A 15,035-nucleotide genomic window follows, 5' to 3' on the forward strand; every position below is an offset into this window, starting at 1 on the left:
AGGGGGTGAAAAATTGGATAGCGACGTGATCAGTGCGAGCGACGACGCGTTGAAAAAGTCTTCGTGGTCCAGTGGGAGGGTCACGTGGTCACACTGGACTCCGGCATTCCAGTCATATTTCCAGGAGGAGCCGCCGTTCGATTCCCGTCGAGTTCGTGAAGTCAATTTATTTCACCAGATGATTGTCAGGACAATATCATTCATCTGTGCGGGGTATTCAACATGTACCAGAAGCATGACTTGCGCATGCCATTGTATGAAAAGGGTCCACCTGTCTATATGTTAAGACTTTGGACCCTGTTCATGCTCATCCAACATGAAGGTGGCCGTTTGCAGACATGGTTGTCTGTACCTGGTCCTCATTCTTCTCCCATTCAAGTCAACAAATCAGACCAGGCGAAGTGATTATCAATCTGATAGTAAATAGTCTTCATGACTCATTTAATCTTATCTCTCCCAGTTGGGGTTGGGATCAAGATTTGCCACGGCATGTCATTGTGGACTTGACATTTGACGCTATAATCGCTCAACCTCCTGTCAGTATGTAACAGGCATACGGACGTACCGACACGAATATTTTCTGCTCTAATCGATGAAGTCACTCAACCGAAGTTTGACTAATGATAAAAAGATGTCCTCGTGTCATCCTGAATATTCGTCAATCTTTGTGGCGGTTCCATACTTCGGAATGAGTGATTTCTGCGTAATTTAGCGTCTCTCCACAGCTTCACGCACAAAAGACGCAGCCTCTTTCCGTGTAGTATTTTATTGCCAGCGTGCCTCCCCGGAAATTAATATTTAATTCTGTTTCTACTTTGCGCCTTTCTAATCATTTTAGCATAACATTTAATCAGAATTACCGTTCTCGTCGCTCCTGCTGTCACCTTCGGACTATTCCAGAAACATACTGTTGCATTCCTCGCTTGTTACAATTTAACCCAACAGGCTTTCCCCCATGTTGGCCTCTTCTAACACGTCTTAACTAGCTGTCTTGATATTCACAACTTAGACCAAAGTCTCTTCAACTTCGCCACCTTCGCCTACTTTCCAGAGAATCAGGTTCTACCAGCTAGCTATTTCGCGATTCATCCTTTTATCAAGGGATGCTTCCTGGTTCCTCTTTTCAAGACCTTGTTCAGTGTCCTGCAGCGCTATACTTCCAAACAGCATACAATGTCGCCAACGTCAGATCATGCATCTCGAAATCCTGCGGGCCAGGACTCAAGGCACCTCAAAAGCACTTTCTTCGTCAGTAACGTGCATTGTTCTTCCTGCATTGCATACATCACGGAAGTCCTCTCAGAACTGTCTGGCATATTTGGCGTTGATGTCACTATTCTCACTCATGAGGTGCGAGTCTCTCATGCGGAAGAGACCAGTCCTTCCACCTTAGCCCAGGCTTTGATTCAAGCTGCATTCGAGGTTCATCATGTAACGACTTGTGATGAACAAGGCATGGTTGTATCTGACATTAGCACAACTTCGTGGCTTTCCAAAGACTCTGTATCTTTTGCGACACAGCAGGCTTCACATTCTAGCTCGACGACGCAGAATAGACACCTTGCAAATTGCGATGCCTGTCGGAAAGAGGAACTGCAAGGAAAATCCGAGTTGCGAAACTTGTCAGAGACGGCTCCTACTTGGTCAAGGAATGAGAAGGATAGTCAATTATTTGGCCTCAGTGACGAAGTATCGGACATTGAGAGTCTGGTACCCCGAAATTCTGCGGAAAATTCCAAATCTCTGCATCCACATGACAGTGATGGAAGGTTTAATGCCCGTATAAGTATTGAAGGCATGAGCTGCGCATCATGTGTCAATACAGTTACAAATGAGGTTGAGCAGCTCGACTTCATCGTGGACATCACTGTCAATCTTCTCAGCAATAGTGCGACAGTCCTCTATAACGGTCCCCAGTCAAATATAGAAAAGGTGATTGAGCATATTGAGGATATTGGCTTTGAAGCCTCTCTCGATGAAGTACAACAAGTAAGCGTGACTTCATCACAGAGCCGGAGCCTATCCTATTATGTCGCCGAAATTGCTATCAGTGGCATGACGTGCGGTTCTTGTGCCGGGAGTGTCACACGAGGACTTGAAGAACTCCCCTTTGTGACAAAGGTTTCAGTTAATCTTTTGTCTCATAGCGGGAAGGTAGAGTTCGACGGACACGATCATATTGATGCCATTGTGGAGAAAATCGAAGACCTAGGATACGACGCCTCGGTCACTAGTGTCCTACCCCTGGCTGGGGAAAGTCAAGATGGTGACGAGATCGATAGAAGAACCGTGGCAATACGAGTGGAGGGGATGTTCTGTCACCATTGCCCAGAGAAGGTTTTTAACTCTTTCAAGGAACTTTCTGGTGTTGAGCTTGACGATACACTATCTGTCAAGAACCCCATTGTTAAAGTCACTTATACTCCTCGCCCTCCCTCTCTTACCATCAGAGCCATACTTCAGCGCATCGACGAAGTTCATGAAGCTTTTAAAGCCACCGTTTACCACCCTCCCAGCATAGAAGACCGATCACGAGCAATACAGTTGCACGAGAGGCGTAGGCTGCTGTCTCGTTTCCTTTTCGTTTTGATAGTGGCAATTCCAACCTTTCTGATCGGTATAGTATTCATGAGCCTTGTGTCGTCGAACAACCCGACTCGAAAGTATTTGGAGCAGCCAATGTGGGCTGGGAGTGTCTCTCGGATGGAATGGTCTCTTTTCATCATGACAACTCCCGTCATGTTCTATGGTACTGACTTGTTTCACGTGCGAGCTGCAAAGGAGATATACTCCCTTTGGCGACCCGGAAGCCGTGTGCCTATTCTGCGGAGGTTCTACCGTTTTGGTAGCATGAATCTCTTGATATCTGCCGGAACCACCGTGGCCTATATCGCTTCATTGGCTGTTCTCATAATTGATGCTGTCGTGGGAACTTCATCAATGAGCAATAGCACGACTTATTTTGACTCGGTGGTATTCCTTACGTTGTTTATTCTGGCGGGTCGATTTATCGAAGCATACAGCAAAGCGAGAACTGGTGATGCAGTTGCATCACTTGGCAAGTTGAAGCCTTCCGAGGCGTTGCTGATTGTCAATAAGCGTGCTGCGGAGCAAAATGATGCTGGAGCTATCTCTGGAGAAGATGAGATACAGAAGATTAATATTGAGCTGCTGGACGTCGGTGACATTGTTAGCATACCTCATGGAGCTTCACCCCCTGCTGATGGTGTAGTTGTCGACACCAACACTTATCAGTTTGACGAAAGCTCATTGACAGGAGAGTCGCGGCCTGTGAAGAAGTCCGCCGGTGATCCTATTTACACAGGATCTGTGAATGTCGGCCAGCCCCTAAAGATAAAGGTATCTGCGGTTGGAGGGACATCGATGCTGGATCAAATTATCGCCGTGGTGCGTGAGGGCCAGAGCAGACGCGCTCCTTTGGAAAGGGTTGCGGACTTACTCACATCCCACTTTGTTCCCATAATCACGCTTATAGCCGTATTGACATTCGTCATCTGGCTTGTGCTGGGTGTTTCTGGCACCTTGCCAGATGACTATCTTGATGTTGCACATGGTGGCTGGGCCTTCTGGAGCCTGGAATTTGCAATCGCAGTGTTCGTGGTTGCTTGCCCCTGCGGCCTGGCGCTCGCTGCTCCTACAGCGCTCTTTGTTGGTGGAGGACTTGCTGCCCGACATGGTATACTGGTCAAAGGTGGAGGGGAAGCTTTCCAAGAAGCGAGTCGCCTTGACGCTATTGTATTCGATAAAACCGGTACCCTAACGGAAGGAGGAAGTTTGACAGTGTCTGACCATAAACTGCTCGTTACAGGCTCTGAGGAATTGCAAGTAGCATGGTCACTTGCTCGAAAACTGGAGGAAAGTAGCAATCACCCAATTGCTCATGCGGTTTTAGCTTTCTGTAGTGGCAAGGAGTCAGCTAGTATACTCAGCTCTGATATCGAAGAGAGGCCCGGCCAGGGAATGAGGGGCAGGTTTACCGTGTCTCTGGAGGCCAAGACCGACAAATTGGGCAGGACAGCTCAGTACGAAGCAGCCATCGGAAATCAACGTCTCCTCCAAAGCTTGACTTCACCTCGTCTCGATGACTCCCAACTTCCTAAGCTCCTTTCGACCTACCAGACGTCAGGCAGATCCACCGCGATTTTGTCATTGCGTAAGGTCGGCCCAGGCTCTTCAAATGATTCACATTTCACCCCAGCAATCATCTTCGCAATCTCCGATTCAATCCGGCCCGATGCTGCTCAAGTAATCTCACAACTTCAAAAGCGCAAAGTCGACGTATACATGTGCACAGGAGACAACCCGACCACTGCCCATGCTGTTGCCGACATGGTAGGCATCCCACGATCTAATGTCATGGCCAATATTATGCCCGCAGGGAAGGCCGACTTCGTACGTCAAGTCCAAGACGGCGTATACCCTTCAAGAACCGACTCAGAAGCCGAGAGCCAGAGAAACGAGCAAGGTACGCGATCAATCGTAGCCTTCGTCGGTGACGGCGTAAATGACTCGCCTGCTCTCGCGGCTGCAGATGTCAGTATCGCCATGGCATCCGGGTCGGACGTTGCCATGAACTCGGCAAGCTTTATCCTCTTGAACTCGGAACTCGACACTATCCTCCAGCTAGTTGTACTTAGTCGTCGGGTGTTTAACCGCGTCAAGATGAACTTCGGTTGGGCCGTTGTTTATAACCTCTGTCTTGTACCGGTTGCCGCCGGGGTGCTCTACCCCATTGTCAATGGCCATGAGATGAAAGTAATTGGGGGTGAGACCGTTATGGTTGACAAACACTGGCGACTGAGCCCTGTTTGGGCTGCGTTGGCGATGGCTCTAAGTAGCATCTCTGTGGTCTGCAGCAGTCTTGCTTTGGGGATTGAAAAGAGGACCCTCAAGAAACTTCTTGGTCTGGATAAATGAACGACTATTTATAGGGTTATAATGCATCGATGTCATTTTAGTACTGGTTTTGTGGCGTGTGGGTTTTGTGATGTATGTTGGTCTATATGATGCAGGATTTGTTTACGGATGGCTATGCTTTATGATTTCATACCAGTTATGGCATATAGGTCTTTGATAGGCTTTATTTCTTAATTTATTGCTTTCGTGAATTTACTCTGATTTTGTTTAGGTATAGCTCATAGTATCGGCACTGAACTGGTAAGGCATAGCGTGATATGGGGTAATCGCAAGCGACCTTAAGTTGCAACTTAGTAGAAGCCTGATGGTTACAAGGCAAATATCAAACTGACACCATACTGCAAATAAAAATATCTTTGAAACTATCATACCTCCTGACCTGCAGCGCAATCTAAAGCATCAGCCATCTTCTCCCCATACCTCAGCGATCTTTTTACTAAGCACCTTGGCCACCTTTTTCCTCCCAACTGCTGACGACAGCTGATCAGAAACCATAGTCTCCCTGCCCTTCTGATCTAACTCCTCAAAGGCCTGTATAAAGGCTTGCGGAGTGGGCCACCGACGTTGGATCTCTAGGGCCTTGTCGCCCGTCACACCACGCGTACACATGAGCATTTTCAGGAATACATCACGGAGGGAGAGAGACTCTGATTTAGAAACCAAGGCGGCAAATGTGGGGAAGGTTACAGCGTATGTAACAGAGGGGTCCTCGGCTCGAAGTTGAGTAAGAGCATTGAGATATGATTGCGAGGAAGACAATTGGCGACTAGGTATTAAACTGAGGGTATGAGACGGAGGTCCACTTTGTGAATCTGGGGTAGCGTCCTGTGTATACATTTTCCGGAGAAGAAAGGTCATACGGGCCAGATAGCGAATCGTATCGTCCAGGTTCTTCGTTTTCTTGACGAAGTAGCCGTTAACGACCTGCGTTGAGGCGATAGCGGAGGCGACCATTTCCTGGTATTTCATTGCGATGGCGCTATTAGCCTCGTAAGTGACGGCGAATTCCTCGATGAGGTAGATAACATTTTTCATCCCCGACCGACGGAGACGGAACTTTTGTTCGTGGAATCGGCCGTCTTTGATCGAGCCGATGAGATCGTCGAGTCGTTTTCGCTCGACAATGTAGTCGAGCATGACTTCGTCGCCTTCTTCACCGTACTGCGAGAGGAACCTCGGGTCGTGGAATTTGGCTACCCACATTGCGTCGCCAAGTTCCAGTGCGCGCACTTGTGTGCTGATGCCCTTTTTGCTGAGCTCGTTGGAGATGTAGTCTCTGTCTGTTGACGTTCGGACTTCTCGGGTGTCCAGGACCAGCTGGACGGTGAAGCTGTCGGGGGGTAGGGTGATGGGTGTTACTGTGGTATCTTCTAGGTTGTTTCCTTGGTTTATTGGAGGGTTGAGGATTGCTTCGAGGTCCTCATTGCTTTCTTGACGGTGAGATTCGGGGCCACTTTTGTTGGAATCTTGGGCGCTGGGCGTGTCCTGAGTATGTCAGACTTCTAGTATACATGGTCTTTGTAATGCTCTCTTACCAGTTGATTTCCAAAGCACAGGGTGTTTTGGTTCTCAGGAAGGGTTTTGCTGATCCGCTTTGTAACCTCCCATCCTTCTTCTGTAAGAGCATACCTTTTCAAGGGATGGCCGTGGTCATAAACTAGGTCTTTCTGGAGGAGTGTTTTCATCGAGCTCCACGCGGTAAAAAACTTGCCTGGATCACTTGGTGCCGTGAACGAGCTGTCACAATATGGCTCTGCCCTGTCAATCAACTGTGCTTTTGTCAAGCCCTGCGAGGAATTTTCATCGAGAGTGGCCAGACCCAGTAGAAGTGCGTAAGGTCCGGACCGTAACGCTGGCACATAAGGCCTTGCTTTCCGGGGCTTTTTCGCCGGTTGACTCTCTGATGCACCTTCGCCTGACTGTCTCTTACCGTTTGCTACAGTTGCTGGTATTAGAAACCTGTTGAGAGTTTATTAGAAAAAGAAAACCTACCGTTGTTGGGATGCTCAGGCATTGGAAGGCCATTCTCCGCACAGTGAGCCTTTAATTTTTCGGTCAATCGGTCACATAATTTAGGACCAAGGCCATTGAGCTGCTGAGCTTCCGACGGATGTTGAAAGACTAATGGACATGCTTTCATCGACTCGTAGGCCCTTTTGTATCTGAGCAGCGCGGATCAGCAGCGGACTCGTCAAGCGAAACGTGGTTATACTGACACAGTCACTCCTTTACTGTTACGTTCCTTCGCTTGGTCCAGCCATTCTTTGATCCACCCCAAGAGAAGGGGGTTCGCACATGTGTCGCTCATAGTTCCTTGGCCTGGCTGGACGCTAAGCGGTGCAGATGTGATTCGGTTCTCTCTACGCCAAAGTGGTACCTGAGATGGCAGTTAAGAAGAGGATAAAAATGCATGCACCTCCTGCCTTTGACACCTATCACACTGCCATGCTTCCCCCCCCCCAAAATGGAAGCAGTAGTCTGTTGGGGACAACTGAGGACGACGCGATCCGATTTCACGCGTATTTCCATTTTGGGCTTTAAGTGTGGCTTGAAAGCGGCTTTATGTGGCGGTGCAACGAGCTCTTCGTCTAGATCTGTGCCTGATATATCGGGCACTACATGACATCAGATTAGCCATGAATTACTGAGTACTCCACTTATGGATCAATTACTACATTAAAAATGATCATTACTGTGTATCATGCAACAGGACCCAGTCTTCCAAAGTTCTGAACGGTGAACTCAATAGATGGAGGACGCTTTACAGAAAAGATGACGTCATTCTCACGGCATTGGTTTTATAGATCTCTACTGGGGATCCATGCTGCCTTCTCTTTTTTAACAATGGTCCTCCATGGCATTGATGGTTAGCACCATACAATATGTCAGGACAAGGTTTCACTGACCCCCTGCCTGCCCCTACAGCTGGCTGGGACAATGGCCCCTCAAAACTTGAATTGAAAGAGAGAGAGAAACAAGGCCAGCTGGAAGCATTTGGACCTACAGATAGCCATGCTCTTTCCCAAGTCGATCACAATGAGAAAGGCTTGGCCCAGAAAGCCGGCGATACCGACGAGATGACAGATGTGGGATGGGAGTACTCCCCTCAAGGCCGGATTGTGGCAGGTTTGTCGAATGAGGACCTTTGGATGCTCGTCAGACGGTTCAACAAGGTATGCCATTTGATACCAATTGATTCCCAGTGCTGACAAAGGCCAGCAAATATACTATGTGAAGGCCGTGCCAGATGCTCCGTTACAAAGGCTGGATCTCAACCGTGCCGAAGATGAGCACTTCTCCCCAGATAAATTGCGGGCGACCCTTGAGCGTTTTTATACGACGATTGTTGTGTCATTGACTGCATTTTACAAGCATATTGTCAGACTACGTTCGTGGAGGGAACCTCGGCGGACAGGAGTGTTTTGCGGAGTATGATTTTACCTAGATTGTACGTGACTGCTTCCTCAAGACTGACGGTGTGGCTTTTTAGGTATATTTCCTTGCATGGCTCCTGGATTTCCTAGCGCCGACAATATTCTGTTTTTTAATTACACTGGTCGTTTACCCTCCATGCAGGACATGGCTGTTCCCACCTGCGCCTATCGCTCTCGTTGATAGCAATACCGGAGGTGTACAGAAGCCCAAAGCTGGTGTACTAGGCTCTCACGATAGTGTCACCGGCGCACCGGAGAAAATGAAAGGCGAAGCTGCTGAACAAGAGGCCAGTAACTTAATCACAAGCGCAGCCACTGTGGCAGTGGGAAGTGTTGCTGGTAAACATGACCAGGGGGCACCTGAAGGTGCTCCCATGGAGGACTCAGTTCCCGATGCCATGCATACTGTCTCGGAAGCAGCAGATGCGCAAACAGCAGCACACGGGGGAGTACCAGACAGTACTCACGATAAGACAAGGGAGCCCATGAAGGAGACAGTCCTCAACGGCGCAAACCTGGGCATGCGTATACTGAGTGATATCATTGATATCTATGAGAAGCTCGGGAAGTAAGTCTAGTCCACTCTAAAAGTTGAGTGGACTATATCTCTAACGTGGAAATGATAGTGCCCTGTCACCAACCCCACCATTTTCGTCTACAACCCCATATGTCCGCTTAGCGAGCATTTTATCTCTTGGGCTATTCGGGTCATTTATTACCTCAAGCTACGTATTTGTCAAGATGGGTACTTTCATAGTAGGGTTTGGTTTCTTCGGAGACCCCGTTTTTGCTCGTCTTACTGCGTACTTGAATCGCAAATACCCAGGCTGGATCAAGCTCCTTGAATTGCAAAAGTAAGTTCCTCCTAAAGCTAACCTAACCATCACTTTTTGCTGATTACCCCACCAGCTCCCTCCTAAAAGGAATCCCTACAAACGCTCAACTAACTTTAACCCTCCTCCGCATTGGCGAAAAAAATGCTGCCCCCTTACCACCACCACCTGCAGACTCACTAGATAAAGTGCCTTCTCACCCTACATCACTTAACCCCAGCCAAGTGAACTTGGATGCGTCGGAAGAAGAGATTGCACAAGCAACCGCACCAGACCCCGTAGCACAAGTACAGGAGGAAGAGGAAAAATCCCAAGCAAACAAGCCCAAGAAAACAATAGGTTCCCGCATCGTCGGCTTTTTCCGAGGAACAACCGCAACGGGCATTGAAAGCAAACTTGCAGTCGACCGGGTCCGGGCAGCTGCAGGATCGGAGCATGCTAAATCCCGACTTGGAATTCTGAGCAAGAAAGGCAAAAGGGCGTTACCTTCAGGACCGGTCCAGTTTGACGCTCGGTACAAGGGCAACCGAGGAGCTGTGGTAATCGACTCGGCACTTAATCCACCGGTGATGTATTTCACGACGGATCCTAGTGCCCTGTCGGGTGACCAGAGGCTTGAGAGTAGGGAAAAGGGAACTGTATCCTTCAGTATGCCTGTAACTGATATTAGGGAGCTGCGGAAGATTGGGGGATTTGGATGGAAGGGGAAGTTAGCTGCTGGGTGGGCGGTGGGAAGTAAAGAGGTGGTTGATGGATTGGAGGTTGTTGGGAAGGACGAAAAGAAGCAACATTATCAGCTTACTGCTATGAAGACGAGGAACCAGTTATTCAATCGCTTGGTGGCGATCGATGGACAGGTTTGGGAAAGCTATTGATCACTATGGAATACATGCTAAGATGATCTCAGGTCTGGAAGTGATCGAAGAGCCATTGGGTTGAAGGGCTTCGACTATAATTGCCCTGCGACTTTGTGGATACATGGGGAATATGAACATGGTACTTGTTGCATTGTTCTAATTATGTTCTATAGCAAGTGTACTGCCTCGGGTAAAATGTCATGAACTTCGGATCAAATTTAACATCCTCCGCGAGAAGCTTTCACGACGGGGTTGTTTCCAGCTGGTAATCCCTAATTGCTTGTTCGAACGACGAGTCGCGCTTAAAGCCCAATGAGATGGCTTGCTTGTTGTCGAATCGCGTGGGCCATGACTCTAGGATTGGCCTGAGACTGGGATCCTCCTTCTCTCTCAATAACGTAAGTTTGTCCTCTCCTCCCACTTTTGCCAGAGCATCCATCATCTCCTGAATAGTAACGCAGATCCCCGGCACATTGATCTGTCGAATATGGGGAGGAACTGAATCAGCTGGTAGTGAGAGCATGAGAACTAAGTTGTAGACGAGAGTGCGTGGGGAGCAAAGCCAGGATTTGAACGATCGGTCCTCAAGCGGAATGATGCACTCCTCTCCGTTCAAAGGCTCCCGGATCATTCCGGAGAGGAACGAAGAGGCCGCAGCCGTGGGACGACCAGGTCGAACAGATATTGTTGGGAAGCGAAGGGTGAAACCAGTGATGAACCCACGTCTTGTGTATTCGTTGATGAGCGTCTCACAGATGATCTTCTCTGCACCGTAGGATGACTGGGGGTTAGGAATGATGCTGTCGTCCACCACCTCAGGAAGAGGCTGGCCGTAGACAGCCTGGCTGGAAGAGTATATCACCCGGACACCGGGACAGGTTTTGCGGAGAGCTTCCAGTAGGACACGAGTGGCGTCAACGTTGACGCTCATGCCAAGATCAAAGTTGGCTTCGGAGCCGGACGACATGATACCGTGGAAAGCATAGACAACGTCTAGGGACTTGTTTACGACTGCATGTGCACCTTTGAGGAGGTCTGAGGTGATACTGCGCGCATTCTGGGGGTATTTGACGTCCTTCGGAATGGGTGGCTCGTTGATATCAGTCAATGTAACTTGATGAGAAGGGTCGTTTAGGAGCTCTTTTGCGAGCAATTGACCGATGAAACCTGCAGCGCCGGTGATAAGGATATGCATGGTGCTGATCTGTTAAAAAAACCCCCCCCTTGAGAGAATATAAAACGAATTCTTTCTACCCAGGCTCGAGCGAGTTGGTTAATATAGGACAATATCATCATTCATCTTCGGTGGGGTTCGGACTGGCCTCCGCAGTCGCATCAAGTCCGAGGTTCAGGAACAGCTCTCTCCACAGCCGGACTTGTGCCGGGCTGTTAAAGGCCGCAATATGGATGGAATTCTAGGGATTGCACAAATTGATACCTTTTTGCTATGATTTTGATGTGCAGTTAGTTTAAGTATTAGAGCTCCAAAGTTGCGAATTTGCGTAGCTTTGCGCTCGTGCGCATACAGTGTAACCAAATCACCCGGGCATGCAGAGCAGCAATAACCTAAGTGAGGGATGGAGAAAAAGAAATATTAATAATGATAATTTATCAAAAAAAAAAAGTGGTCCCAATAATTCCCACCTAAAAAATCTACCCTATTGATCGTTCTCTTGAGTAGTATTTAACAGCTGGCAGTCTTAACTTAACGGTTCCTTTCCCCGGAGTTTCCCCAGATTTAGCTGCCCCCATACGGAAACTCTGTATCCTTGGCTATAAAAGATTGTAGAATCATAATTTCCGAGGCGCATTGAAAGTCAATACAGGTCTCGGGAAACTTGCTGGTGAATATACCAAAAAGAATATCGTCATATCCGATAAGAATGAAAATGAGAAGCAATGGGAGATTAGATCGAATGTCCCCGCGCGCACACGTTGAAGCGGGGTATCTTTACCTCGCTTTCTCCCACGGGAGGACCTAGTCACACCACTTTTCCTCCTTTTCCTATCTTCAGGGGAATCTGTTTTTGAACTCCACGGAGTATTTTGCTCCAATTTCTAGATGTATTTCATTCGAACATCCAATTGAGTCATGAATATACGATTAGCGACGATTTCACCCTACTATAATTAGCATAATCGCTCATTCCCCGCCCATCTCAGTCGCGTCGCATGCCGACTGCATAATGCCGGAGCATCCCCGACCAGTCCTATTCACTCTTAGTCACAACTATCAATTCACCATTTATTAGCTATGAAGCGCTCGTCCTCTGATGCGGGCCTGGTGTCGCCCCGACGAGATGATCGTCATCCCTCGACCGTCCCTGACGGACGACCTCCACCACCGAAGATCTCCAAAGCCCGCGCCTGTGAGTGTTCCCGTTGAACCACCGAAGAGACGATCTATAATGAGATAAAGCGGAAAAGTCGCTTGAGGCCCAGGGAGAGGGGATTTATACTAAGACACAATGGATTGCAGGTGCGGAGTGCAAACGGCACAAGATACGCTGCGAGTTCAAATCGGGGGAAACAAGCTGCAACAAGTGCATACGCAGCGGACTGAAATGCATCGTCAATGATTTCTCGCAAAAGTTTGTTGACGATGATGGCATGTGAGTTAGATTCGCGCCTAGAAAGCGATGTATTGCCAAGTTCCTGTTCTTATCTCTGCGACAGATGGAAATCACAGGCCGCATCCACCATCCAACAGCTTCAGGCAGCGGTTTCGCATCTTCTTCGCCATGATGGCTTACCTGAGCTTTCATCATATCCAACAGGCGATGCGCAAAGTGGTCCAAGCCCAGTCGCGTCCCATCATGAACATAGACCCTCGCTCGATGGATCGCAGTCGATCTCTAATCACACGAGTCAACACGGTCTGGGTGTCATTATGGACGTAACTCGGGAGCCATCTCAAGAGCCAGACCTACAAGACCGAGAATTGGTGCCGGCACCAATGCGTAGTCTCTACGAAGTTACTAAACTGCGTAACTTACGGAGCAATCTTATCGAACAACCTAAGTTAACCCTGCTAGAGGAGGACTTCATTTCACGGGGAGTCCTCTCTGTTCATGAGGCTGAAGAGCTGTTTGCATATTTTAGCCGGACAATGAATCAGCTGCTCTGGGGAGGGATCATCTTGGTGCATCGGGACCTCACCTCAGTGCGACGAGCATCGACGTTGTTGTCTGCGGCAGTTCTCACCGTCGCTGCACTTCATATCCCCAATCGTACTGAAACTTTAAACCGATGCTACCATGAATATGTTTCTCTTGTATCCAGCATGTCCCTGACGCGGGCTCACACGCTAGATGATGTCCGTGGTCTTTGCGTCGGAGCGTTTTGGCTATCAGAATTGAGCTGGAAGCTTTCTGGACATGCTGTTCGTATTGCCACGGAGCTTGGTTTGCATCAGAGCTATCAAAAAATGATCCGGGGCCATAGTGACCAGTACGAGCGCGCACAGCTCTGGTATTTACTCTATGTCTGCGATCATCATTTCAGTATTGCATATGGCCGACCTCCGGTCATACACGAAGATGCAGCCATCAAGAACTACGAAACCTTTCTGCAGTCTCCCATGGTTGTACCTGGCGATATCCGACTGCTGGCACAGGTGGCTTTGTTCATGATCCTGACAGAGGCCTATCGCATGTTTGGGAGCGACACTGAGCAGGCCCTTATAGAGGAGGACTTCGGTCAATTACGAGTCTACAATGTGGCGGTTGATCAATGGCGACTTCTTTGGCAGCCGCGATCAGGTAAGCCATGTTAAACTCCCACCACCGAGACGCCAATATCTGACCACAATTTGTCTTTTAGCCGATAGCCCTTACGTGCGGACGTACCCTTCGAAGGGAGTTGTGCTACACTACCATTTTGCAAAATTTCAGTTAAACTCACTCTCCCTTCGTGCCCTGTCGCCGTCCAACACACCTGTCTTCTCCATGGACCGCAAAGAGTCCGCTAATATCGCTATCTCGTCCGCCATGGCCTGCCTAAATATGGTGCTCGAAGAGCCGGACATTCGGGACGCCATAGTGGGTGTTCCAATCTTTACGCATACGATGGTCACCTTTTCAGCAGTTTTTCTTTTGAAGGTCGCGGTCAACTGGAATTCGGCCTATCTGAGCCTAGATGGACGTGAGGTGCGGCGGTTAGTGGAACGCGTCATCGAACTGTTGAACTGCGTTTCTGCAGGGGAGAGGCATCTGACGAGGCATATTGCGCGGGGCTTGGGAAAGATGCTGGATCGCTTTGATTCTTGGGAGACGGCGTGGCAAGGTGGACCGCCAGCTGGAGGACCGGCGGAGCGAAGTAGTAGCGAAGTTCCAGGCGGCGCAAATGCCATGGCACAAGGATTTCCACCGCCAGACCTGATCTATGACATGGTGGGCACATACGGATTTGGACTGGATGAAAATTTGCTGGACCCAAGCATGGCCAACTTTGAGTTTTTGGCGCACTGATAGAGTAGTTTGTGGATAGTGATACCCTGGGTAAAGGGAGACGTACATACCTATATAGTAATGTATCCGTATATACTTCTGCTAGACGTGATTCTCGCTACGTAGTTAATTGTCCGTATTATGCTTAGTTAGGACTAGGATGGTCTGTGCAGTGTGTTTATTTGTTGATGCGCGAATCATCCGGGGGAATTCAGAAATAGTATCAAGTTCATCCGTGCACCAGACACTGTGCCTGAATGGGACTAGCCCCGGAGGTGCCATGTTGGGGTTAGTCTATTTTGAGAATAAGAGGAAATTCAATTCTTGACATCATGGTGGTTGCTATTGCGACTAATGCGACAATATTGCCACGGGTTAGATGCTCTGAGCACACTCAGTACGGAGTACCTGTAATATGTTTACCGAGGAATAGGTGGACGTGGTTACTGTACCGCACTACCAAACACTCCTCACTTTTCCCTTCAATCGACCTGTCATCTTACCGTCACTTTTGCAACAGACTAA

The 15,035-nt window shown here is 48.7% G+C and overlaps 5 protein-coding genes across 5 annotated transcripts; 3 read left to right on the forward strand and 2 right to left on the reverse strand.

Moving 5' to 3' along the window:
- The first annotated feature begins 705 nt into the window (after nt 1–705).
- On the forward strand, nt 706–5,026 carry BDV38DRAFT_71567 (putative copper resistance-associated P-type ATPase). The gene has a single exon (XM_032063818.1). It carries the CDS (start codon nt 1,174–1,176, stop codon nt 4,936–4,938), a length of 3,765 nt encoding a protein of 1,254 aa, XP_031914482.1. The 5' UTR covers nt 706–1,173; the 3' UTR covers nt 4,939–5,026.
- A 286-nt stretch (nt 5,027–5,312) lies between these two features.
- Nucleotides 5,313–7,430, reverse strand: BDV38DRAFT_292291 (crossover junction endonuclease MUS81). The gene is made up of 4 exons (XM_032061985.1): nt 7,155–7,430; nt 6,931–7,100; nt 6,474–6,883; nt 5,313–6,423 (listed from the first exon to the last, which is right to left on the reverse strand). Exons 1-4 carry the CDS (start codon nt 7,244–7,246, stop codon nt 5,338–5,340), a joined length of 1,758 nt encoding a protein of 585 aa, XP_031914483.1. The 5' UTR covers nt 7,247–7,430; the 3' UTR covers nt 5,313–5,337.
- Nucleotides 7,431–7,820: 390 nt separating this feature from the next.
- BDV38DRAFT_292293 (DUF3292 domain-containing protein) lies at nt 7,821–10,080 on the forward strand (the record flags this gene model as incomplete). Its single annotated transcript, XM_032061986.1, has 5 exons — nt 7,821–8,111; nt 8,158–8,367; nt 8,429–8,940; nt 8,999–9,226; nt 9,282–10,080. The coding sequence occupies 5 exons, from the start codon at nt 7,821–7,823 to the stop codon at nt 10,078–10,080; spliced, it is 2,040 nt and encodes a 679-aa protein (XP_031914484.1).
- A 120-nt stretch (nt 10,081–10,200) lies between these two features.
- BDV38DRAFT_292294 (SDR family oxidoreductase) lies at nt 10,201–11,257 on the reverse strand (the record flags this gene model as incomplete). Its single annotated transcript, XM_032061987.1, has 1 exon — nt 10,201–11,257. The coding sequence occupies one exon, from the start codon at nt 11,255–11,257 to the stop codon at nt 10,304–10,306; it is 954 nt and encodes a 317-aa protein (XP_031914485.1). The 3' UTR covers nt 10,201–10,303.
- Nucleotides 11,258–12,316: 1,059 nt separating this feature from the next.
- BDV38DRAFT_270605 (putative C6 transcription factor) lies at nt 12,317–14,531 on the forward strand (the record flags this gene model as incomplete). Its single annotated transcript, XM_032057177.1, has 4 exons — nt 12,317–12,431; nt 12,542–12,674; nt 12,739–13,823; nt 13,885–14,531. The coding sequence occupies 4 exons, from the start codon at nt 12,317–12,319 to the stop codon at nt 14,529–14,531; spliced, it is 1,980 nt and encodes a 659-aa protein (XP_031914486.1).
- Between the last annotated feature and the right edge of the window lie 504 nt (nt 14,532–15,035).

This window comes from Aspergillus pseudotamarii (assembly GCF_009193445.1).
Source record: "Aspergillus pseudotamarii strain CBS 117625 unplaced genomic scaffold BDV38scaffold_21, whole genome shotgun sequence".
NCBI classification, from domain to species: domain Eukaryota; kingdom Fungi; phylum Ascomycota; class Eurotiomycetes; order Eurotiales; family Aspergillaceae; genus Aspergillus; species Aspergillus pseudotamarii.